This window comes from Pterocles gutturalis, unplaced genomic scaffold, assembly GCF_000699245.1.
Source record: "Pterocles gutturalis isolate BGI_N339 unplaced genomic scaffold, ASM69924v1 scaffold5038, whole genome shotgun sequence".
In the NCBI taxonomy this organism is placed as follows: domain Eukaryota; kingdom Metazoa; phylum Chordata; class Aves; order Pterocliformes; family Pteroclidae; genus Pterocles; species Pterocles gutturalis.
This window is the reverse complement of record NW_010122780.1, coordinates 14,428-40,445: the sequence shown is the minus strand read 5'-3', so window position 1 is coordinate 40,445 and position 26,018 is coordinate 14,428. Positions and strand designations below refer to the sequence as shown.

At 38.7% G+C, this 26,018-nt stretch overlaps 1 protein-coding gene across 1 annotated transcript; it reads left to right on the top strand.

Moving 5' to 3' along the window:
• On the top strand, positions 1-25,260 carry DIRC2 (disrupted in renal carcinoma 2; the record flags this gene model as incomplete). The annotated part of the gene is made up of 6 exons (XM_010077622.1): positions 1-130; positions 5,273-5,381; positions 6,007-6,074; positions 11,018-11,145; positions 21,462-21,644; positions 24,878-25,260. Coding segments are annotated over 6 exons (734 nt in total), but the record flags the coding sequence as incomplete, so codon positions are not given.
• Between the last annotated feature and the right edge of the window lie 758 nt (positions 25,261-26,018).

The window sequence follows — 26,018 nt, the reverse complement described above, 5'->3', positions numbered from 1 at the left end:
AATTTGGACTAGTTTCCCTGATATTTTCTGCAGCGTTGGCTTACTTCCCCTCGCGCCCTCCATTCCCTCCCAGCGTGGCTGCGGCGAGTCAACGGCTCAGCTACAGGAGAAGTTTTTGCAGACTCTTAAGGTAGGTGTTCATTTGGTTTGCACATCAAAGCACATCAGCACCTAAATAAATAAAAACAAGTGTGCTTTAATGTTCTCATTGAGCAAACAAGGGGGTTTGTAGTGCTTTTAAACATAATTAAATATTAATGCTGAGACATAGAAGGATGCTAACTGCTAAAAAGCAGACATTAAATTTTAAATCATTGAGTATATCTTGAGCCTTCATGCCAGAGTCATTCAGAACCAACACTGCTTTATTCATCCTGTTAGCATGACTTCTCTTATGCTTTTGTTACATCGGGTTATACAAGATTGTTAACGGTGCGTGTACTGCTAGGTGTGAGATAACAATTAGCAATACTGGGCATAACTACTGAGCTGCTTTCTTCCATGCTTATTATATTGGAATGAATTTGGGATTTGCTTGTCATTCGAAGGAGTATCCAGCTGCTTTCATTCAGCTGTGGGAGCCATGAATGAACTATCCAAAATCATTATATGATCTATTAAATCTTATTAATTATATATTAAAATATGAAGTGGGAATAAGAAAAAAGTGGGAATAAGAAGTGTCTCCGAATGTGTTTCTGGACAGGTTCAAAGGTGAGTTAGTTTACTTCAAATTTTGTGGTTAAAAAAAAAAGATTCTAAAGAAAGTGACATCTCCAGCTTTGCAACTTTTCCCACTTGAGGTCTTTTGGTAAGTCTTGCCTCCTCTGGTGTTTGTAGAATGTCTTGTGTAATGGGACTCTGATCTCAGAGGAACAACTAGAGCAACTGTAATATTAATGCTGAATAATTGTGAAGGTCTGTGCCCTGTGTGTGTGACACGTGCACGGATGAACTTCCTGGGGCAAAGAAGAACCACTCCTGTGGTGCAAAGTATGGCTGACTTCACTGGGGGGCTTCAGGCTCTTGCTGTAATTGTTTCTGGGGTGATGTAGTGATAGGAGCCTGAATCTGTATGAAAAGGACTGCTTGAAACTTGATAATTGTGGAGCTTTAGGCATTTAGTTATTACAGACCTATTGTGAGCTGTACTTTCTAAAAGTCTATCTAGAGCCAGCAAAAACAACTCATCCCTTGTTGTTGTTAGTTTTTTGTTTTGTTTTTGGAAGCTTTTATTTCAGTTTGGGGGAGTAAATAGTTGACAAGATGCTTAATCCTTTGTGTTCATCCTGGAGCAGACTGGCAGCTGGGAGAAGGTGTGAGTATAGCTGGCTGGTTAGTCTGCAAAGTGACCTACTCAGGATATTAAAACATAACAATTCCCATAAAGACACTTAGCACACACAATAATGCTGTTACACACCCAAGCTGGTGTGCAGTGAGACCCTGCCTGAGGGCTGTGTTGTAAAAATGTTGCTGTTGAACAGAAATCCAAACAGCAACTGACTCCGCAGGTGAAATGCAAAATTTCAGTTGACAGTACTCCGTTTGGGTGCTTTATAACCATTAGAATCCTTGTTCTAAGTGTTGTAAACAGTGCACCTAAGATACTGGTAAGGTCAGGAGGTAAACAGCAAAGCTGGCTTACTATTCACAATCAATGAAGCTTAAGAAAACAAACTGGACACTTAAATAATGAGCATAGTTTGTAGTGTCTCCAAGAAGCAAGAGGTCTTTTAAAATGCAGTCGGGTAGATCATTCTATCTCCCTTCTCTCTGGTCTTTATGCATTCTTCCAGGCTACCCCTTATCAAAGGCGGTTCTTCATTCCTCTGTACCTGAAACAATCAACAGTTCATCATTAAACCACCTTATCTTGGGGAGCCTTTCAGCAACAATCCATCAAGCAAGGGGGTTTTATAAAATAAAATGGTGTCTGCTGTGCTTCAAGAGAAATCCATCATCTGGTTCGTTAGGCTTCTAAGCTCTGTTGCCTGCCTAATGTAGGCTTCTTAATTCTTGGCACAGAGAGCCTGTCTTTTGATTTAATGGTGTATACTGAAGATAATCAGCTGATGAGTACCAGGAAATCATGATTTCCCCATGCCTTACCCTCTGGTGTAAGAAGTGTGTGTAAGGCATTTAGGATGTGTGGGGCTAACCTAGCTATGCACCAAAAAAACACTCATGAGAATTGAGGTGTTCATCATTTCCTTCTTCTCTCCCCCAGGATGCAGTTTTATTACTTCAGAATAAAGCTGCGTAGCATAACTTTTCCATTGAAGTCATTGACCTTTTTCCGTGGACACCAAAGGGATCTAGCACATCCTTGCAACTCAGCACTCCTTCATGCCTTCAGGTCCTTGAGCAGTCGTCTTAATGAACTGCTTCTTGCAGGGCTGTATTGTACATATCTTCTTAGGGTCTACCATCCCCTGTAGGCCATTTTTTGGGGACTTGCTTAAGAACTTGTTTCTTCCTCCTGATTTGCAGGATTCCTGCTTCTGACAGATTATAACAATTAGCCGATCTCTGGCTATCTGCTGGTACCAACACTCTCAGCCTGCAGTGGGAGACGATGGATTAGTCATGGTTTGGGAGCTAAGCCCAAATCTTTTAACAGTCTATCACACACTGTGACAAGTGTAGTCTGAATTTCCATTAGAAAAAGTGTGGTGCCCTTTCTCAGTTTCTTGGGTGAAGCAGACATGGCCTTTTTTTGTCTCCTATTTCAGAACATGCCACAAATTTCAGTGGAAAAAATACAGTAAATAGTTGATAAGTCTTAAAATCTGCATTAAGAAAACATGTGATTTTTGCTTTGAGGTAATTAGATGCTTTTAGCCCATTACATACCTTTGATATTTTCAAGGAACTATGTAAGCAATTTTGAAATTTCATAACAGGGTTTTTGTGCATCAGTATTTCTTTAATGAAAAATGAAACTTTCATATGACATCACCATCCGGTGATGGAAGCTGCTCAGAGTGTGCCTGATGTTAATAGGCACTGTCAAAGTCGTTCTTAAAATGGTGACCGACTTTGATGGGGCTCCCCTCTGAACCAGCCTGTCTTACAGATTCTAGAGGTGTTAAGTAAGTTTCTGAAAAAAACAGAAGAAAAGGCCAATTTGTATTCCAGCAGACTGGTTTAACAGAGAGGCTAATGCTGATATCCTGTCATAAGGGCTGATACGATGGAAAACAGTGTGGGTTTACCAGCTGATGGTGTGACAGACAGCACATTGTTCTATTTTCAGTGGAGCAATTGCAAAACTGCAAAAACAAATACAAGTGACTGGAGCTGTGAAAAGTGGAGCTGCTGCTTAAGATGTATGTTTCAAATAGTTTTAGCACTTAATGTAGCCAATGCTAGGTATTGCTGGACAAGGGGACAGAATGATATCTGGTGATCGGTGCCCCTTTGTCACTGCCATGCACCCTTTCTCCTGGTCACCTCTGTTATCCTGGAGACTAGGCAGGGTGACAGCCTCTGTCCCTGGAGGATGTCGTGATTCAGAGCTGGTGCTGTGGTATTGGTACTAGGAGTTGGATGTGGCACGGAGAAGCTATCCCATGTGCCAGTCTATCTCAGTGCTTGGGTTACAGAAGACAAATACACCACAGGAAAACTCTGTCAAATAAGTTACAAAGTACTCAGCCCCTCAAAAGTAGATCTTTGATAAAGATGAGGTACAGACAGCCAAAGATTTTGAATATTGAGCAAGTGTTATTTTGGAAGACTGCATTCAGACTTGTTCTGTCATTGCAATCTACGCCATGGCTATATAACGTCCATGCAAAATTGACACTTCCCTTTTAATTTTTTCTACAGATGTTGAATTAGCTTTTACATGGATAGTATTAAATAGTGTCAGAAAACCTGCCTTATGAGATGCTGAGATGATACAAGATAAACTAGGATAAGAGTATGGCAATCTTAAGAGATAAAAAAAGGTGTCAGGTAGACAGCAAGCACTTTAGCATTCAGAGAAATCTAACCAGCGTGTGGAAGAGGTGAAAGTTTGGGAGTTGTTTTTCTTTGCATTAAAAAATAAATCTGACATGAATGGTACTGAAAGAGGAGGATATGTTCATGTGATAGAAATGTGTTATTCAAGAAGAGGATGTGTGAAAAAGAACAGTGCAAAAAAACGCTGGCTGGTGTGCTGCGCGTGGATCTTCTAGGGAAGTAAAACAGCATAAGCTGCAAACCTCTGAATGCTTTGGAGAGTTTTTGGAGCTCTTTCTCTCCCTTTTGGCTTTCATAACTGCATGCTACCAAATTGCTGCTGCACGCCAATGAACTGGTACTGACCAGGATCAGTTTTATGTAAATTGTTTGGGAATGGGGTGAGCCACGTTTTGTGGTTACACAGATATCCCATGGGATAACCTTGGCATCACTGTCAAATCTCTTCACTTTAAAATATCACTGTTGCCAAGTCCAAAGTGTATTTTCTGGTTTTATTCCCAAATTGAAACATTTTTGAGGAAAAGTTGGATGTCTCTTAGCAAAGATTTCGCATTTGCTTTCGGTTACAGTGGGTGGGTGGGGGAAATTGGTGGTGGTATTTGTCTGCCAACTCCTGTTTAGCTGTGTACGATGACGACGATGACACAGCTTTGACTGCTTCATCTTCACTGAATACTAAAGGTTGAATAATTTTAATTGGGAGGAAAAAGTGAACACGTTGACTGTTTAGAGTAGAATATTATGCTTCTCTCTGTTTTTTGACAGTTCAAACTGTCAAAATTTTCAACTCTTGCAACTGTACCCGTCTCATTCCTAGAGCTCTCCTGTGTTTCACCAAAATAAAGACAAGTAAAACAGTTTTTTTAAAAAAAAAGTAGAGTTCAAAAAGTATGAATCTCTGATTTTATTCTTAAAATATGCTGTTTGTCATTTAAATTAGTGCTTATTGTTCCTCACCTACACTTAGTGTAATTAGGTTGCCCATGCAAATATGTGGAAGAATTGCTTGTGGAAATGAGAAACACATGAGCCCAGCATGTTACAAAAATCTTTGAACTGCGTGGAGAGGCTTGCTTTTTTTGTTATCACAGTGCTAAGGCAGTAACATCTCAACCACTGGAATTTCAGTGACATGGCCAGATACCTTTCTCGTTTTTCTTGGCTCACTCCTTCAGACCTCTGCTATTTTTCTTGATGGGCAGAATATAGATGCTAGGGTGTCATTTACTCTAGCAGCTAATCTTGGTGCAATTTCTAATATAAGCTGCAGCTAATTGCATATGTTTTGTCTTCACAGCAATTTCCGATTCTTGATGATTGCTTTAGCCTATGCTATACCACTGGGTGTTTTCTCTGGCTGGTCTGGTGTTCTGGATTTGATATTAACGCCAGTTCACGTAAGCCAAGTAAGTATCTCCTGACTGATAACAACTATTTTGAAAGTTGCATGTTTTTATTTTGCACTAGCATACAATTTTATCAGGTTTTTATGTTTAAGCTGCTATTAATATGGACCACTTTTCTCCTGAAATTTTAAACAAAATAAACTGTAGCTTTGGCATCCCAAACTGTCACAATTCTCCCTGCTGACTGTCCACCAGTGATGGGGATTTTCAGAACTGTACCCACCTTTTGACAAGAAGGAAGAGACAGGTAAACAAACAGGAGTATTGGTAGCTGCTGCACCTTTAGTTAAAGAAAATGATGTTTATGAGGTGGAAAAGATAGAGTGGGGACAAGAGGATTTCTAAGCTTTTGACAGAGTATTATAAAAATCCAGAGGACATTTCTCATATTCTATAAAGACAGTTCACATTTAGGGCATAGGCTACTTTGTCATACTTTCTTTTAGTGAATTTATTTCCTTTTTGAATATCCTAGAAAATTTATTGCACTTCAGATTGTTGTCGGGGGCTGTTGCTAGCAGTTTGCAGCTCCTGCACACCGTTTGTTTTGGATATAACATCATTTTATTTTCCTAGCTTTAACACATTTCTCTATGTTTTGTTCTTGTTTTTTTTTTCCTCTCAGGTAGATGCAGGCTGGATTGGATTTTGGTCTATAGTTGGAGGTTGTGTTGTTGGCATAGCAATGGCAAGGTAGGAATAATTACATGTCCTTCTCTGTATCTTCAACTGTGATTGTTATTTAGCTTATCCTCATAATTATATAACTTAGTTTCTCTCATCTTTTAGAAACTTGAAGTGGAAAATGCATTCTGGGGTTATGATATATTTCTTGTAGAGCAATAATTTATATATTCCGTCTTAGTGGTTGCTGGGGGTCAAGACCTCCACATGCGTATACCTCGGTTTGGCAAGTCATTCTGTTACTCCTGACAAGTGCTTCCTGTATGTTCCTTTTAAACCCAGTTCTTGTGAATTCAGCTGCTTGGTATGAGGGAGTGCCCATCGTAGCACATTTGGAAAGCATTGTAGAAACTAGTGTCTGTCTCCTTCCATCAACGCTTTTTGGGCATATTGATTCCCGAAGGGATATTGGGAGTGTAGCTCAGGCAGCCTACCCGCGATAACACTACACTCCTCCGCAGACAAATTGGCCTGGGACCATTTTGGACAGGTTGCTGGATTCCTATATGGCCTAACTGTGTTTTGCTGTAGTGCTATGGGCTATACTGTGGGTGTACCTAGGCTTTTTATATATCCCAACACAGCTCTCTCTGGCTATCATGAATGCTGATGACATGGGGACTGGAAAAGCAAGAAGTGGATTGCCCTTCCAAAAGGCTGCTGCTTTTTCTTCATTGAGATCCGCTTTAAAAAAAGGGGCAGGAGCAAGGAGAAAGTGTTTTTCAGGAGGTACTTGAGCAGTGAGTTTATAAAACTGCTTAAAACCAATCATGTGTTCCCCTTGCACTGGGTTATCTGAGCGTTGTCCTGGCTTCTCTCTATCTCCTCTTTAGACTCCAGCTCTGCAAAGAGCTTAGCACAAGCACACGGGTCTGGCATCATTGCAGTCATGGAGGGGTTGCAGACCCAGAGGCATCTTTTTAGGACAGAAAAAAGGCACCTTTTAGGACAGAAATTGAAGCTCTCTTTTTTCACTTGGTGTGCATCATCAGAGTACACAATGCATAAAGAAATGTGAGGTTTCTCATCCTGACATTTTGCAGGCTGCCTAGCAACTGCAACAGAGGGACAGGAAAAAACTGACCTAGGGAAAAGAAGCAAGCGCTTCCCTCCCGTCAGCTCCAGATCGAGGCCAAAGGACTTAATCTATTGAAACAAAGTTCAGACCTTGATGTCCTCTAAAAAGAGTTGCTGTTGATTAGCTAAGCTGAGATGTGAAGTCTTCTTTAAGAGAAGTAGGTGTTTAAAACCAACTGCTGTAAATGACACAGATGCCGTAGCAGGTTACATGCTGAACCAGGTAGCGTGCCAGTTTAATCTTTTCCATCATGAGTTAATATCTGGTATATTTGAAACATTTCAATAGTAGAGGGGCACCCTTAGCAGCTCACTTAACTTTGTTAGGAGAGAATCTGCTGACTCAATGCCAACATGTAAATCTCAATTTTTATGGTAGATTAATTTATTTAATATATTGCCTGGGTTAAGTTTCAGGAAACGCTGACAGCCTCTTTAACTGCTTCAAAATTGATTTCAAACCTTGTTGAATACCAGTATTTTGTAGTATTCAGAGCTTTGCTTTTGAGTAAATTAAAAAAAATACCAACATTCTGTCTCCAAATATGTCTTTCTAACTTGGGTGATACATAGTTCAAATGGGAGGGTTTGCATACAGAAAGGGAGGGAGGAGGTGATTTGTCACTCCTGATGGATGACTCTCCCTCCTAGGCCTATTCAGCATTTATCTGTGTAGGGTTGAATCAATGATGAGTCTGACTGTAATCTGCTGAAAGTTGTAATTAGGAAAATTAAGTAATGATTCTTGTCAAGGCTGACAAGTTGATGGATTTCAGTGTCAGAACTGTGATTTGCCAAGCGAGCAGCTCCCTCCCTTAACCACCTCTCAAGAAGCTGTTGGTTTTGGATGGGTTTTTTCCTAATTTTTTTTTTTTTTTTTTGTGCTAATTTATCAAAACACAGTTGGTGCAGTTTAGGAATTTGCCCCTCCCATTTTTGTTAATGCAGATTCTACCATTTAGGACTGTAACAGCCTGAGCCTTGTCCTGGAGCATTTGGTCCTGCATGTCACACACAGTAGGTGGTAAATCATCTATATTTAAAATAATGCCCAGTTTGGAAATTTGTTTACCTAGCTCATTTTCAAAATGGTGCAAGTTTTCCTCAGCGCACTACATAAATTGTCCTGCTCTCCACCCACTGCTGTCCCGATAGCCGTGAACTTAGATATGTGTAGCTAATTTGTGTGATGCATTTTTATAATTGAAAAGCCTGGGCTATTTTGGGCAGCTGGCAGGTGCTGTACCCTTTGCTGGCAGCTTTGAAATGATACTGGTTTGAAGAAGAGAAGTGTCAAAGAGCAACGTTCATATCATTGCATGGAAGCATAAATCTATTCCCTTTTCTCAAGTTTTGGGGGTGGTTTTTTTGCCACATTTGTTAATGATCACAGATACTTCTGAGGTTTTGTCCTCCACAGCTCAATTTTTCTTCCCGCTTTTAACCTGCAGTGTAGTCAAAATGCTGAAACTTCATGACATGGTGATAATTTCCTTAGCAACAGACAGTGTTGTCAGCAATGCAGGTTTGTGATTTTAACTGTAGGATCCAGCCTCGGGCTGGATTTGCTGGGTTTCAGGAGACTGTTACTAGCAGTAGGCTCAGAGGTCTGTGTCTGGGAAAGTGTACACCTCTCCTGGTGTGCCTACTTCTTTAGCAGTTGCAGACATCCCCTGACATGCTAGATGATGAAGGATTTAAACAGAACAGAGGGTTTTGAAAGCAGATATTGGGGTCAGAGGATAAAACAATTTATCTCATTTTTTGACTGAAACAAGTATTCTGAAGAGTTGACTAGATTTACAATCTTCTTTATTCTCCTGTAACCAGACAAGAAGCAGAAGTCCCTCGATTACCAACTTCAGACTAGTTTGCTATGTCATTTTTTTCTGTTGCTGGCTGAATTCAGTAGCTGCATAAACCTTTAAATTTGTATTTGACCCTTCTGGAGTCCTGTGGTATCTGAGAGCTCCTTGGAGCACGCTGCTACCACTGATACCCAAACCAGGATCTCTGTGTCAAAAAGAGCTGCAGCTGCTCAGTAAGGGTAGCTATTTGCTCCACTTCACTATCTTGAATGGTTTAGTTGCGTATCATCCTCGCATCACCACATACCCCTGGTGGTAGGGTAGAGATGGAGGATCCCCTAGAGATCCCTTACAGACTTGTTGTCTGTGAATGTCCCTCCCTGAAGGCTGGTATTTCTCACACAGTTTTCTTAGATGGGATATATGTACCTGCTCTTGCCTGTAAGGAAAAGGAATAGTGATGTTTGCCAGCAGGCTGCTTCTCTGTGGAAGAAGCCAAAAGTTTGCATTTTGAGATGCTTCTGAGAAGCTTCTAAAATTGCTGATTTTGACCCCAGTGATCCCACAGACTAATTAAAGAAACTGGCAAACCGCTGAGAAGAGGTGATCCTGATTGCTGGATTTGGATTGTCAGAAAAAAAAAAAAACAACAGCAGCAGCTAACCTCTGACTATAAGAGATTAATGCATAAGCCACTTGAACACTGCAGTCATAAACTTTTAAGATTATATGCAGCACTGATCTTCCTCTACTGCTTATTGAATTACTCACTGCTAAATTCAATGTGGAATTAAAGTCCAGGGAGAATCAAAATAAGAGGAAAGAAGTTCTTTGTTTTGGTTTTTTTTATTACATCTCTTATGGTGTATGTAGAGCTAGGCTTCCTAGTTCTCAAAATGTTGGTAGCATTATCTTGTTTTATCAAGGAAGCTATATGGTATCTGTCTGTACGGTGACCTTTGTAAGGGGAGAGAAGGCAGTTAGCTGACAGATGGGACGGATTTCATCATGGACCAATCTAGGTGGATTGTCCTGCTGTTAGCCTAATCAAGGTAGGAGGCTGTGAGGGCAGAAGACATTCTTTAGACATACACACCTGATCCATGCAGCCCAAAATCACATCTAAGCAGGAGATTATAGAAAATTACTAGTGGATAAATGACATTGCCTTTTCTAATACATCTTTTTAGTAGCTGTGTTGAAATACCTTTTGAAAAGAGCAGTTGCACTGGTAATTATGCCATGTGAGCACTGCTCAAATGTATTATGTTTCCTTGAAAGAAAAAGAGGAAAGGATGAAAAAAGCAATTGTACCATCAGGTGGTATAAAGATCGTATTTCCCCCTGTATAACAGCCAGACTGCCCAAGGCCTTGTGGGGCTGTCCTCCCACAGACTGTCAGTGGAGCATGTGTAGGAGAGGAGTAGCACCAAGCTCTTGGTTTCTGGAACATTTCAACCCAAAACAGCCACTGGCAGTGACCGCCTCTGTAAGGAGTCCTCCTCCGTCTAAGCCACCAAGAGCTTCATCACCAATGCATCCAAGGGTTCAGAAGTTGTTACTTGTCATCTTCGATCTAGGGGTTCTGATATTTGGAGTTTTATCATTTCCCACTGGAATGAATCTTAACACTTAACTATGTCTTGAATGAAATGCAGCAGCCTCCTCATATGCTAATTGAACAGTGTGTCTGCCAAGGGAGACTGGCAAACACTGGCAAAAAAATGATGTAAGTAGTGGTGTGATGTTGTGTCCAACAAATGCAGAAGGAAAAAAACCCTCTTCCTGTATACCAAGTGTTTTCAATTGAAACCTTGAGAATTGTTCTGGCTTGGTTGTTATTTTGTGACAGCTAAAAAATCCATGTCTCTTCAGCTTGACAGCTAGAAATACCACTATTCTATAAAAATGCCTTTTTTCCATTTCTGGAAATGAGAAACGATTTTTAAATTGTTTTTATAGTCTCCAAATGTTTAATGAGAATATACGGAATTAATTGTCAAGCATCACATTTAAATAATGTGAAAATCAGCATTTCTGCTGCTCTGATCTGTGCTTTTATTTTAGATTTGCAGATTTTATCAGGGGCATGCTGAAGTTTATACTGCTGCTGCTTTTATCTGGAGCAACGTTAGCATCAACCTGGTTCACTCTCACCTGTCTAACTAGTGTCACTCATCTGCCTTTAACCACAGGTATCAACAATGATTTTAATTCCTATTATTTATAATTTGTATTTCAGGCAAATATTTCCAGTCTTAAATCAGCTCTATTATAACCTGGTTTGTTATCTTTAGTAATACAATAGATTTACCAAGACAAAAATAAAAGGTTTAGAAAACCTATTCAATCTGAAATATCTTTACCAGCTTTGAATAACTTTATAAAAAGATTGAAAACTAAGAAAACCCAGTAATAAGAACCCAGAGCATACATTTCAAATTGATTTTGGGACTAAGTATTTTTCTGTTTTGAGTGTTTTGGAATAACAGAAGTGAGAAGTAAACCAAGAAAAATCAGATGAATGGGAGTAGTGTTGTGTATAAGAAACAGTGACATGTCTGGGAATGTAGGGGTTTGAAAATTATTGGAAACACATGGTGCAGTTCAAACCGAAGTGACGCATAGTATTGTCAGCCATCTAAATCTGTCCCTGCACTGTGCTGTCCTCTATTTTGTACCTGCATATGGGTTCAGGGAACAATTCTAGCCCAAAATTAACTCAGCCTGCACCTCAAAAAGTCAAGAAAAAAGCTGTTGGCAGGAGTGGGGGAAAAGCTCTTAGGTCTACTCAAGCTGCCAGCGAGCTGTACCCTTGGTTAAAAATTAACACTGTTTAGTTCTTAAATATCTGTCCTTCACCTTACTGTCTGCACCAAAGGATTGATCCACCCATGATTCCAAGACCTTCAACAGAGTAATGAGTTGCAGTAAAACTAAGCCATTGAGATTTTAAAAATTATTTATTAAAGAATTCTGTAAATCCATTTAAAATAAAATACCATCTTTGTTACAGGCAAGTTTACACATTATAGGGGAAGTGAAGGTTGGTTTTTTTCCCATTTTTAATAAAGAGCTTGGTGTGGAGAGCAGTATATAAAACACTGTTTTACTCAAATTAACTTTGAGTTTCAGTAAGTGTCCTTGGTGCATTGCGTGTATCACAACTATAAACTAAAGTGGGTACAGCAAATTGAAATACATGATCAATTCAGGAGAAACACCATCTGGACGGATAGGTCAAATTTGTGATTTATCTTGAAATTTCAACTTAAAAAAATGCTTAAATAGAATGTATTTAAACCAATAAACAAATAAAATTTCATGGTGGCTATTGTCGTACCAAATGACTACACTTTTCCATCAAATCTAAAATAAATGCAATAAAAGCTTATTTCTTGTTCTTGCCTGCTTCATCACTACAAGCCTGCAGTAATGTAAATTTTTACAGTAACTCTATCTTCTGAATTGATGCAACAAGCCAAACACATAAATGTCCCTTCAAGTCTATGCATAAGAATGAAGCGGAGACATTTCAGGAGGTGAAAGTCGTTCTGTATGCAATCACCAATGGTCCAAAACAAAACTGATGGAGCTCTGTCTCCAGTTTTATTTTATTTTTTGTAAAGAACTCAGCATGCAGTGTAGGTTCTGGAAGAATTTTTACTTGTTTATAGCATGTGAGTGCATTATGGTTATTTTTTTGGAAAGGTGATCCACTGTCAAGATAGAGAAGTACCTAAGGTATTTGGGGTTTGATATGAAGTATCCAAAACTAATATCCTGTGATAAAAATCTAGGACTGGGTTGTTCTTTTCATGCAGTTATTGTTTCTTTTAAAGTGCATGATTCCATAGATTGAGTTGTAAATTATATTTTAGAGCTTTCTGTCTGTGCTGTTCTTATATATGTCACTGTAAATGTTGTACCCTTTTCTGTAAAACACAAGCTTGTTTTGAATAGAAATGCCAGCAATATGGTGCATTCCTCAAAAAAGGCAATCTAAAGCATCAGGGCTTAATGTGCAGCCACCAGAGATGATCTCTTTTTTTCTTCTGTGGCATAATGTTTAAGCTTCATGGGCAGAGGGGGGTTCGTATCAGCCTTTTCTCATTAAAGTTCACATAAAATAGATGTAATGCGCCTGTTCAATTTAGATCCTTGTACACAGAAAAGCAGTGGTATATCTTTATGAAATATGCTGTTATGGATGAAAACGCACAAGCTATTTAAGTTAATTTATAGGACTTCATGCTAGATTATTTCTCAATGTAATGATGCAATATGATGATGACCTCTCCATTCCACAGTAATTGGGAGAAACGGTACATTTGAATTGATTTGGATGAACTTTTTTTCTTCTTTTAATTAAAAGTTTGAGATGTAGAGTGTATCAGAGTGTAAATGTAGAAGTTCAAATGTAGGCCGTTGGCTGGGAGCTTTAGGAAGCGATTTGAGGTCGCTGCTTAAGGTGGAAGTCACCCTGTGTACTCAGTGGATCAGTGTTGACAGTGGACAGTAGTAATCCTCTGTGTGTTTTTGTAGAGCTAGAAGATATGCAAAACAAAAGCAGCCATAATTGGGTTTGGGTTTTTTGTTTGTTTGGTTGGTTGGTTTTTTGGCTTGTTTGTTTGGGGTTGGTTTGTTTGTTTGTTTGGGTTTGGGTTTTTTTTGTAGTAGTAGAGGTCCATGTAATGCTTTATATCCCAGAGCTACTTTGCAGGCATCACTGAACACCTGCTGCGAAGGAGGCTCCTCAACTTCTTCCTGTTCCAAGCCAGTGATGGATCTTGGTCCACGCTTTCAGCCTCATTCAAATGCTGAGGCAGAGCAAGCAGGGTTCAAAATAGACTGTTATGAAACTTGTGGGGTTGTACGTTTGATCTTGCAAGAAGGTTTTCCCTTCCAACCATCTAGCTCCCATTTTGTGAGGGGCTTCCCCCTCCTCTCTTGCCCTGCCTCCGATGTTCTCTTGAGCAAGTCAGATTTTGCCCTATAAAACCACAAGCCTTGCCATCTTCAGCAATACCTGGAAACTGCTGAAATACCCACATGACCTGATAGGCTGCTGGTGCAGTTAAAAAGGAGCTTTTCTATGGGACAGGATGGTAATTTTGATGAGAAAGCAAGACACCCTATGGAAGGCTTTGCAATGGCCCAGATGGTAAGGCACGCATCACCCTAGAGATGAAGGCTGGTTAGAGAACATTGTCATCAGCTTCATCTCACCTGACAAGTGCTTGATCCACAAATGAAGTTTCCAGCCATAGGTAGACCTTGCTGCTGGTTTCCCCAGGTCCCAGACTAGTCTTTTCCTTTAGCATGTGGACATTGTGTGGCATATGTGCTGATTCCCCTCTTCTGAAAACCCTCTGCCTGTCTCACCTGGTCTCCAGAGCCAGCAATCAGGTGCATGCAAGCAGGCTTTTGAAATGCTAAAAAGATGAGTTTAGCCAATTATTCACCCTAAAGGGAAGGGAAGAAAATCTCTAAAGACTTGTCTTTAACATACAAACAAACAACCTCCCTCTTTTAATCAGTATTCTTTGTAGCCATTGTACTAATGTCTGGTTTAAATATTGGAGGAGGAACTGTATTTGAAAAAATGGTCACAGCAAAATGTTTCTTCCTGCACTTGTTTGTGTAATATTCTCCTAATTCCTCGTAAATAAGCACGACATCATCTAAAGATATTTCCTGCAAAACGGGGGGGGACCTTTAATGCAGATATTAAAAATCAATGGCTGCTTTGTGTTTTCTTTAAATGATGCTGTTTAGCATTGTTTGTATTGTATAATGCCTGCATTGCTCTCCATTATCTTAATATGCTCTGTTTTTCCTCCTGCCACAGAGCAAGATGAGTTTTCTGTCACTTGCTGACTTCTTAATATATTTCCAAAAGATTTTATAGAAAGTATGTTTGGAGTCATGTGTATGAACTATAACTACTAGTGCAGAAAAAAAAAGAAAGCAAGGCAATAATGATATAGTGTCATCATAGCTACTATATCATCTGTCTAAAAACACCTCTCATCAGCTAATCACAGCTCTTAAAAACCCTTGATTCTAGAATCAGTTTACATTTTAAGCAAGCTTGAATTTTCTTTTAAGAAATTTTAATTTTAATGTGTATTATTTGCATTTTTCAGCAAGTTTCAAAGACAATTTTATGTACACATTGAGCATTAAAATAGTTTTCTCCATTGAATTTCGAATGCAGCTGCTGCTCTGTTTCTCTGTGCCAAGTCCATTGTTAGTTTGCTTTGTACTGAACTTCATTATGTGAATTTGTGTACAATGGGATACTCTGACCCAAAATAATTGTGTGAGGCATTGTAATGCCGGTTTCAGTATCTTGCCACTTTGTATGGCTGGTCGTATCTCTGGATACAAATACTGGCATTTTCCAAAAATTGATATGCAATGCTGGTCGCTTGCAGCTCAGATTGAATGTTTTCAGCATAGCATGTCAAGAATACTCTAATATTTATGAGCACATTCAGCAGAATTTTGCTTTACAAAATCTTTTCGAGTGCTGCATGGCAGGTACTCTGCATATGGTGGCAACTCCATGAGTTGATGACTATATTTAGGTTAAGAAGTATACGTGTTATTTTCAGGTTCAACAGATTGAACATTATAAACACATCTGTCTCCCTGTCCTCATCTACAAAGCACAGTATTGAAAAAGAGGGATGTTAATTATTTAATACTGATTGTTTTACTCTTTGAGTTTAATTTCATTACTATAAACAAGACGTGCTTGATAAGGGTAAGGCAGGGGGACCCAGAGAATAAAAGAGTGACCTGAAAACATGGAAACTGAGATTCTTTTTCTAGCTTCAACAGAAACCTGCATCTGGCTTTGAGCAAATCATTACTCCCACTCCTGTTGTGCTTTTCCAGCTCATAAGAATGGGCATAGTGACCTTTGTCTTCCAGAAGGCTTCTGTAAATCCACAGACAGAACAGTGCTTACAGAATAACTAATTTAAGGTTTTTGTTTAAAAAGTTAAAAACTCCAGTGTTAAATAGTGTACAATGCTTGAAATTTGGGAGGAGTGTTTCGGGAATGAATATCTAGAAATCTGGCCACTTTAAATATCCATTGATAGCAAGCCTCAAATAGTTCATGATTTCCAGCCCTCCTTTTTTTTTTTTTTTTTTTTTTTTTTTGAGGATCACTCAGTAATTTCTTCACTTCTTAGTTGTCCAAGGTGAATGCTCTGCTGTCAAAGTGAGTTCCACTTGTGTTTCTCTTGGGAAGCATATAGAACAAATCCAATTTGATCAGATTTTTGGTTACTTTCATAACTATATCCATGAGATGATCAGTGCATGCTAGAATGGAAATCCAGGCAATGAAACGTATTGATGTTATAAATGTGCACTACAGGGACATCCTTCTTCTATTGTGTCTTTTGTTCCTGTAAGCAAATTACAGTAAAAATTACTGGCTTACCTTAGGGAGTCACATTTCTCATGGAAAAATTAAGGGGGACTTCTTCCATGACTATTCTTACCATGGCCATTAGCAAGAATTAAATTATATGGAAGTTTCATTCCACTTTAACAGACTTTAGAGTGTTTGATAGGAACTAACTTTGAATTGTTCAAAGCATTTGTGGAGATACGAAAGTCAACAAAGCATACATCCACGTGAGGGATTATCTTTTCATTTTGGTATTTGGGATGCTGTTTTAATGGGCAATAACAAAATGCCCTGGATCTCTAGGTTTCACTTTAAATTGTATGCTGTACCCAAGAGAACATGTTCAGTTGTATTTACTTTCCTGTTTGTCCATATGAAATTTGTGTGTCTTGGCTCAGTTTGTCTGAGAACTGTTACAAAATGTACAGAGTTCAAGAGTTTCTGGCAGACGACTTTGGAAGAAGATGCTGTACCACCCGCTTGCACTTGATACTGCTCTAGAGTATCTGCATTTCTTTTGTAAATTTATCTGAAAAATATTTTTCTCTTTTTTAAAAAATGGCAATACTTCATATTCTTTGTTAAAAATCAGCCAAGATGTAAGTGCCAGTGGGCTGATAAGATCCATTTAGATCAGTGGAGGTCCTTCCATTAATTTCATTTGGGTTTGGATTGGGCTTTGTAGTTACAAATTTAGTGATAGTGTAATTTAAAGAGTTAATTGCTAAACATGTTGCAGAACATCCTGGGAAGTTCTGGGAACTTGTTTGGATGTCAGAGATACTTGAGACTCCTTCTGCTGTTTTGCAAGCTCATCTGGGGACACCAAGTGCATGCTGTCATTTAAATCACCTCCCTGTTTGAATTCCTTTTTTTTTTTTCTAACTTTTTTTTTTTTAATTGGTATAAGTCTTTTGCAACAGCTTGTGGCTGGGAGAAAATAAGGTCTGTTTCTGGGATATGGGCATGTGTTTGCCATCCTGTAGCTGAAGACCTACAGGGGATAAGAAGCCAGGAAGGAACCTTCCTTCTTACCACTTTTTCTCCTTTTTGTGCTAAGCTGCTGTGTCACCATCAGTCCCCAGTGGGTACCTTGCTTCATCTAACTGGTAACATCCCTAGTGCTATTATCGAGGCACATTTCATTCCTTGCTTCCTTCCCGGCCAGGAGGAGGGTGAGTGCTGAGGGAGTAGCAGGGGTTGCCTCACACCCTAAGCATGAACGGGTACCTGATGGAGCGCAGCCTGAGCCTCCTGCTGTGGCAGCTCCAGGCTGGTTCTCTGAAGCAGCTGTGCTTCGGGTGGGTGTTTTGCCTTTCCTGCTCTTTTTGCAGTGGCCAACCTGTGAAATAGCTGCTTAATTCACACAAATATCTTTAAAATGTGACATTAATCAAAACGGTTTAAAGAAACCCAGCCCAGTTCTATCATTTATTGATGTCCACAGCTGCCACTGTCTCGGTTACACAACTTTGTGCATCGTTTCACAGGCAGTTAATTCCTTTTCCTAAGAAAAAGTGATCTTTTTTTTATACTTCTTTGTACTTTTCCCCATTGTGTGCCTATTCAAGCTAGTTGTTTGTCCTTGTTAGGCTTTAGGACATAATGTTAGCTTCTTGGCAAATTCTTTTTCTTTTTTTTTTATTTTGTCAGTGCTTTCATAGCTTTATATTCATTTCCAATGACTGTCATCAAGATTGTCTTAATTGAAAAAACAATCGCTGTAACTTTAGCAGCTGTTCTTCTACGGTATAAAATCATGGTAATTGTGTTCGTTCGGTGCAAGGTTGCTGTAATGGAAAGTGAATGGTCTCTGTTAATAGGTGGTATTCTCCCTGCTACGGTATCTTGTTGCCCGTAAGCTGGAATATGAGGTGTGCCATTTAGTGTACGAAATAAAAGGCAAAACCTACTTATGCGCTTTCACTTGATTTCTTCCTGTAACTTACTTTTCTGAAACTGCTTATCTTATCTTTGACTTTCTGTCTAGTCGACCAACTGGATTTGTGGCTAAATTGCCAAGTGAATGGAATAAGCTTATTTGTATAGCAGTCAGGAAGGCCCCGGATGATTTACAGAAACATGAAATAAATATTTTCCCATCACTGCAGTATGTACCCATTAAGGGAGGCTTTCAGATGTGTACGTCTCTTTCACTTTCAGAGCTTTTTTTGGTGGTTTACCAATTAAAAGCTGTCATTTCCATTAGATCTTGGAACTTAAATTGGCATTTGCTGGACGCTATATTCTGCCTGTCCTTTTGCCTTGACATTTCCGCTTATTAATTCCAAATATATATGTGCATATGAATAGACCTTGTTTTATAAGTACCACCTGTGATCTGAGCTGGTGGTTGTTGTTGTTGGTATTCAGTTGGTGGTTTTTGGCGTGCACACACAAGACAGGCGATGCTTTGGGAAAAACCAAAAGGTAATGCCAAAGCTGCTGTGCTTGTGGTAGAAGGGAAGGGTGAGGTGTGTGCCGGTGGGTGTATTTGCATGACTGAAGCAAGCTGTCGTGACAAGGAAATACCAAGGTGTAGTTTCTAAAGTACAGAGTTATTGTGCTTACTTGCTTGTGGTCTAGTCTTCTTAATACATTTTAGTAAGTGATGACCAATGCCATAATTCAACTAGCATATTTTAAACTATCAAATTTATTTTGAAGGCTTTTGTTTGTTTTATGGAAACTTTTGCACCTACTGTATTGACTACAACTTGAAGTCTTGATCTTTTAAACAGCTCCTCTTTCATATATTTTTGCCTTCACACCAAGTAAATCTAAGTTTTTTGGAAATTATACATCTAAAGATTGTCTTTCTTTAGAGGCACACAATTCCCCTTTCCTGGCTGTTGCTGTTTATGGAAGAGGTTTTGGTCTTCCTGCAGAGGTATTGCTTCTGGCACTCTGTGTAGGCAGCGCCACTTTTGAGGGTGCTTATTGTGGCTTTCAGCAGCTTCACAACTATTCCCACGGTTTGAGTTTCTAACACAGAATTACAGTTGGCTACCACCTTCTTTTCTCTGGGGAAAGTTCTGAAAATGTTCTTGAGAACTTACAAGTAGTTATCTATAGGTACTTGCAACTGAGTGTAATGAAGGGCAGATGTTCATTTGAAATTCTTCTATTTCACTTATGTGTTGGTTTCTCAAGCCAACATAAAAATGTCAAATAGCTGAGTTCAGTGCTCGGATTTGCTGGCTACACCTGATAGCAGTTAGAGACAGACAGAGCAATATGCAGCGGTGTTTGAGGTAAATGGGAGTTCAAAGAGAGGTTTATGAAAGTTCAAATAATGGTGAGGATTTGCAGCAAAAATCTATAGATCTTGTAACTAGGGAATCAGTTCTTCAGTTTTAGCTAGAAGAGCCCATTAGGAAGAGCATCCTGATACTGGTTTGGTTTTTCCTTCCTCTCTGAGAACTCTCGAACATACCTGGCATCCATTTCTTTGACTTCTATTCTGCAATTAAGAGAATTTGAGAGTTGAAAAAGTTATCATGGTTTATTTCTTCTTTTTTTCTTTCTTATTTTCTTAACAACTGAGAGCATTCGGGTATATTAAAAAAAAGAGGGGGCCATCTGTTCCTCCTGAAGTCGTGCCATCTGTATCATCTTTCTGGCTGAGTCTCCTGTCCTCTTTTTCCTGTCCAGAAAGAAATATGTAGAGAACGAAATATGTCTTTGTGCCTTGGAAGCAAACCACATCAAATGGAGGATCTGATAAATAGCCCTTTCTGCTTCTGAATGACTTTATCTCTTTTCCACAAGTCTTCATATTTTAAGAAACAGTGATTTTTTTTTAATTTATGTTTTTTAAACCAGAAGTTTCCTGCTTCTTCAGAGTTTCTCAATTGAAAGTTTGAGCAGTCCTTAACAGAAGATGAAGCAGAGCTGTTTCAGTTTTCCCCTTTCCAAGACAGAAGAAAATGAAATTAAATTGAAAATGAATTTTCTATTTTATGTAAACATACATATCTATAGGGGAAAAAAATGGCTAAGGATTTTGTACTATACTGCAGTGAAAAGGTGCTGTGACTTGGTAACACTTTTGCATCTAAAATTTTTTTATTTACGTGTTCTTGTAAATTTGGTGGAAACATCAAAAATTATTTCAGACTTTCCTTTTTTTCGCCAAGCCTTTTCATTGTTTCCTTATACTTTTTCCTTGATCCGTAACCTCAGATTATCGAGGCTGCAAGTCAGGAAATCCTCCCTTCCCAAGACAGTGCTTAGCAAAGACTTATTTAAATTTCTGAATCGGTACTAAATTCTTCTGAACTTTTTTTTTCCCAGAAAAAGATCTACTAGGTTTATTAATAGATAATATGGGTATATTAAGTGTTTATATTAAGATATTAAGCACTGTAAAGTATTTGTCAGTGTCAGAAATCATAAAACAAAATATCTGAGGCTAGTAGAGAAATGTCTGTATTCTTCTGTTGGTTTGTCAAAAAAAAATAATCTGTTTTACAGTGGTGAATAATCTGTATTATCAAACGTCCTGTGCCTGCCAGGCACTGGGTGCCCTTCATTTCCTTTCAAAGCCAAAAGGGATTCAACATGTTGCAGCTCAGGCCTTGATGAATACTAATGTCTTGATATCTGGTAGATCATTAATATTTATTTGTAAAATGGAAGCAAAATTAGTTTTGACCTTTAGAGCTGAGTCAAAAGGTTAATCCATGTCCATTTCTAATGTGGTGCATTAATTGCTCCCTGTCCTAATTGTGTGTAGGACAATAGTTTCTGTTCGTTTCAGAGGTAAATCAAACTGTAGGTGATGCTTTGCATTCATAATTTTGTTATGTTTGTTTTACTTAACAAGTAAATTACAAATCACTGAATGTGTCTTGTGTTTAAAAAAAAATAAATCAGTATTTTTGTTTTTTCAAAATATTTTTCCAAATTAGTGTATGCATTCTGTCTAAAACTGGTGGGATGTGATATGCTTTATGATACACAGAGGAGAAAAATAAATGTATACATTTTTCAGCTGCCCAAGTATTCTTGGCATCTCTGAATGGGGGGAAAAAGATGCCAGCGTGAAATTAATAACTGGTTTTGTTTCTGTTATAGCTACGCTGTACACATCCTGCATTTTGTTGGGTATATTCCTCAACAGCAGCGTACCAATATTCTTTGAGCTCTTTGTGGAGACAGTCTACCCCGTTCCAGAAGGAATTACCTGCGGAGTTGTCACCTTTTTGAGTAATGTGTTTATGGGAGTGCTGTTGTTTTTCCTCACATTTTACCACACAGGTAAGAAATACAAGCTACTTCAAAAATACAATTTTCCATGAAGATACACCCTTGTCAGTACGGGGAGGATTTGCACATACAGTTTCTGTCACAAATCAAATGTTTGAACCCCCCCCATGTAGCAGCAAGGGAAAAGAACTTTAATTCTTCTTTTCCATATGCATGCTAATCAAAATGAAATGCTTTAGTGAAAGATTCATATAGTCATATTCCACTTAAAATTTGCTGTAGCCAGAAGCCATCAAGATACACACAGTCATCATATTTTTATAAAGGCCTGGGTAATGTGACCATTAATAATGTTTGTATCTAGGTATTCAGAACTACAATAAAGCTAATCCAATCTCGTGTTTTGGGCTAGAACTGTATTGCTCAGGATTGTATTGCCCCATTTATGGTTCAGTGGGTTGGACATACTCTTGCAGGGAAGAGCGAATCTCTTGACCACTGCTCAAAGAGGAAAGGTAATCCAGTGGCCTAGGGAGGCAGAACAGTGTTTTGCTTTATATTTGCATCAACTGCTTCAGACTCTCTCATCTCTTGAATATTACTTGCTTCCCCATAACTCATAATCGTAACTTCCAAGTTGCTATTTAGTAGGCTGTAATACATATTATTACTCTAAGCTGTAAAATAGGAACCTGTCTTGCTTTCAAAGGGAAGTGGTCTTTATGAATGGCTTTCGAAGATGCAGATTTTCGGTTTGTATTTTGTTGTTGTGGTAAACATTTGCTTCATGATACAAGATTGTAAAGCAATGTTTTGCTTTTGCTTTGGAAGCATTAGAAATTGCGAGTTTTGTATATTATCATGAGCGCAAGTATTTTAAAGGTGGTGTGTTTCATAACCCAGAGGATCCTGACAAATTTCAGAATAAACTGGCCTTGAAATTACGAAGGTTAGAGCCTGGGGTAAATTTTCAGCATGGTTTGTGCATCTTTCTGCCAGGGAATCACAAGCAGGTTAACAGCTCCATTCCGAACTGTGGTCTGTGAACACAAACTGAGAGAAATGATTTTTTTTTTTTTTTTTAAATAATACTGACATTGAACTGCATAATTGTAAAATCTGGATTCTGTCCCTGCTAGCCTTGGGTCGCGTGATATTTAGTCCTTACATTTGAAAGAATGCTTTTATGATTAACATTAATTGGTGTGAACTGTGAACTGTTCATATATACTATTAATTCCAACATTTATACCTGAGGTGAAAAGATTGCACAGAATATTCGGAGGATATTTTCAGCATTTTTTAGAGTAACAATCCAGTGTTCAGAATTGCTTAATAATTGAGGATACAATGTCTCACTTCTGACTGAGGAAACATGGTAAAGTGAACTTGTTCCCTCATAAATAGGGTGTTTGTGGCAATTTTTTGTCTCTAGTTTTTTTTTAGCAGGTATCAGTAAGTGCAGGTAAAGATAAACCTGAAATTAGTATATCCATGCACTTGGAATATTTTCCCTATTTCTTCAGAAGGAAAAAAAATGTAAAAGAAATTTGTGTCAGGATGTTCCATTCTCCATGATGCAATATTGCAAACGATCGAAAGTATAAGAGTGCAGGTGGTCACTGGGGGGATCAATGCCAATGGGTGCTGTTGGCTCCCTTGACAGAAAAATCCTTTAGATGGCAGATAACGACCTTAAATATTTGTTTTTCATTTGATTCAAATTCATCCTCTAATGGCATTTAAGAAGTTTAAAAATAAACCAGAACTCAGACAAATTCATCTTGTTACCTCAGTCTTGCTTTTTAGGCCAAAAAATACTTCAGTAGTTTAATTCAGATTTATCTCGTTTTGTCCTTGTACTCTGATATTGCAAAGGCTGTGAAAGAGTCAAACCCTGGAAACTTTCCAGTGCATTAAAGATTTTGGTCCCTCTAGTGCAGTGGAGATATAAACCTTTCTAAAGCTCAGCCTGGCTGAGCTCGCGCTGTGCCCCAAGACCCAAAGCCGCAGCCTCTGGATGCGGTTTCCTTCACCTTTTCTGCAGGGACTTCCAAGGGAAAAACAAAAACAAATCGACCTTTATCTTCACGCACTCAATGTGTTCGCGCGTGTTGCCAGTACTATCACAAATTCTGGATTACAAAAGATGTGAAGGATTCACAAGTAAAATTTGGTCTTTTAGGATGTTTGGGTTAAAGTCTGCTTAATCCACTTAAGCAAGAGTATGGTTTTATAAAGAAAATACCAGCAAAGCATTTACCTGTTGACTTCTGGCATCACATAACATGGTCTTCTCCAAGCCTAGAAAAATTTTAATAAGGTTTTAATGAGACTACTGCCTAAACAAATCTGCAAGGGTTTTTGGTGGATGAGGGAGGAGGGTGTTGAAGGTTGATTTTTTCTTTTTTTAGGCATTCTGACTTTTGTCCTTTGCATTGTGTAATAAAAATTGTGCTTTTTCTTTCAGTAACATAAATTACAGATTTAAGAAAGTAGCAGTGCTGAATTCTTGATTTTTATTAACTCAGACCTTGAGGGAGGGTTTAGATTCTGTAAAAAATAAATTAATAATAAGAAAAAAGGAAGCTTATAAAAAAAGAAATAAAACACCATCTCCAATAAAATTAATGTTTCTTCAGTAAATTGCCAGATTTTAAAAATAGGAAATTGTGGTGCACTTGCTTAAAAAAAAAACACCAAGCAACACTGAATAAAATTGCTAATTAGCAGTCAAATATCAGACAATAGGATTTCTTGATTGTGGAACACAGGCTTTTAAGAGCAGTACATTATGTCTAACAGCTAAAAAGAGGCTTCTGAGGAGCTGTTTGTGCAACTAGTTTTAAATGGAATTGATCATACCACTCACAAGTTTCTTCTGAGGAATTGGTTTTCCCTCCTTATACTATGTAGCAGGTCTGGTTCAAAATCAAATCCTGCTGCTTCCTACGCTTTTAATTTGTTTCAGTTTTCAATCCATAGAAATCAAAGAACTGATGAGTACAGTCTTCAGAAGTGGTTCATTCTCCATTAGTAACGATAGATTTTACTTTTTTTCCCCAATTCTCTCCATGGACAGGTTGAATAAGGAAGATTAACATTGTTTGGAGGCATTGGTTATATACATATATATATATATATGCACACACATATATATGCATGTAACTTTATATATACTTAAGTTGTCCATTGAGAAGTGTCACAGAGCATGTTCAGATGGTCCCTTTAAACACAGAAAGTGTTTGATAACTCTGAGGTTGGGTCTGTTTTCTGCTTTACAGAGTTTTCCTGGTTCAACTGGTGCCTGCCAGGATCGTGTCTGCTCAGCCTGCTCCTCATCCTCTGCTTCCGCGAGTCCTACGACAGACTCTATCTCGACGTTGTTGTCTCTGTGTGATAACGCTGGACTGGTGAGGGGTTGGAAGAGACTGGAAGTCAGTTTTGCAGTCTGCACATCTGCCTGGATTTGCACGGCTGAACAGCAGAAAAACAGAGAAATTACAAGACTTAATTGTGGCTTTATTAGAGAGGGTGAGGGACGGGCTGTTCCTACATTCAAGACCACCTTGATTTGTGATAAACATGGAACTTGTGTGGTGATAATGATGCCGAAATGCACAAAAAGAGAATATATCTGATGTACAGGTCCTGGTGCCAGAGCTGGGGCTCTCTATTTAAGGGGCGGTTGATGTAGCAGTGAGGTGTACAGTTCTGTGTGCATGCGTGTGTGTGTGTGTGCCACTCACAGTTATACACACCAGGGTACTAGTAACCTTCAGGGTCTTCTATCAGAATAGAAGATAGTGAGTAATCTGAACAAAAGAAAAAAAAAAAAAAAGGAAAAATCTCTTTTTTTTTAAAGATCTCTTTTAAATCACTAGTCATTTATATAACGAATGTCCATTAAACAGTTAAGCTAAAACGATTTGGTGCTTGTACACTACATTTACATTCTAATAAAGTGATTTCTGATACAAGACACTGGTAACAGGGTTTTTAGCCATAATTAATATCCCAAACAATCCCTGCAGTGTTGTTAGAGGTGTTGATTGTCACCCTGGAGCACATATAAACGATAGCTTTAGCTGCCACTGAAATCCGAGTTGCACCTACGGTCGCCTCTGAAACACCACCCTGGTTCCGTATCTCCTAAATATGGAGCATCTGTGGTATCTCAGAAGTTTACTGAAGGGTCACTCTCGGTAAACGTTGCTGTTCTAAAGGCCACCACTGTGTCACCTTGTCACCCCCCAACTGCAGTACTGCCTTTTTTACTGTGAAGACCCGTTCGTGCCACTGAATACTGTGGGTGTGGATGTCCGAGTCCCACTAGTTCTCTTCTGATACTATAAGGTGTCCACGGTTTTTAGGATTAGTTTATGATTGAAGGTGCCTAAACAATATTGTTTGTTAATCCACAAC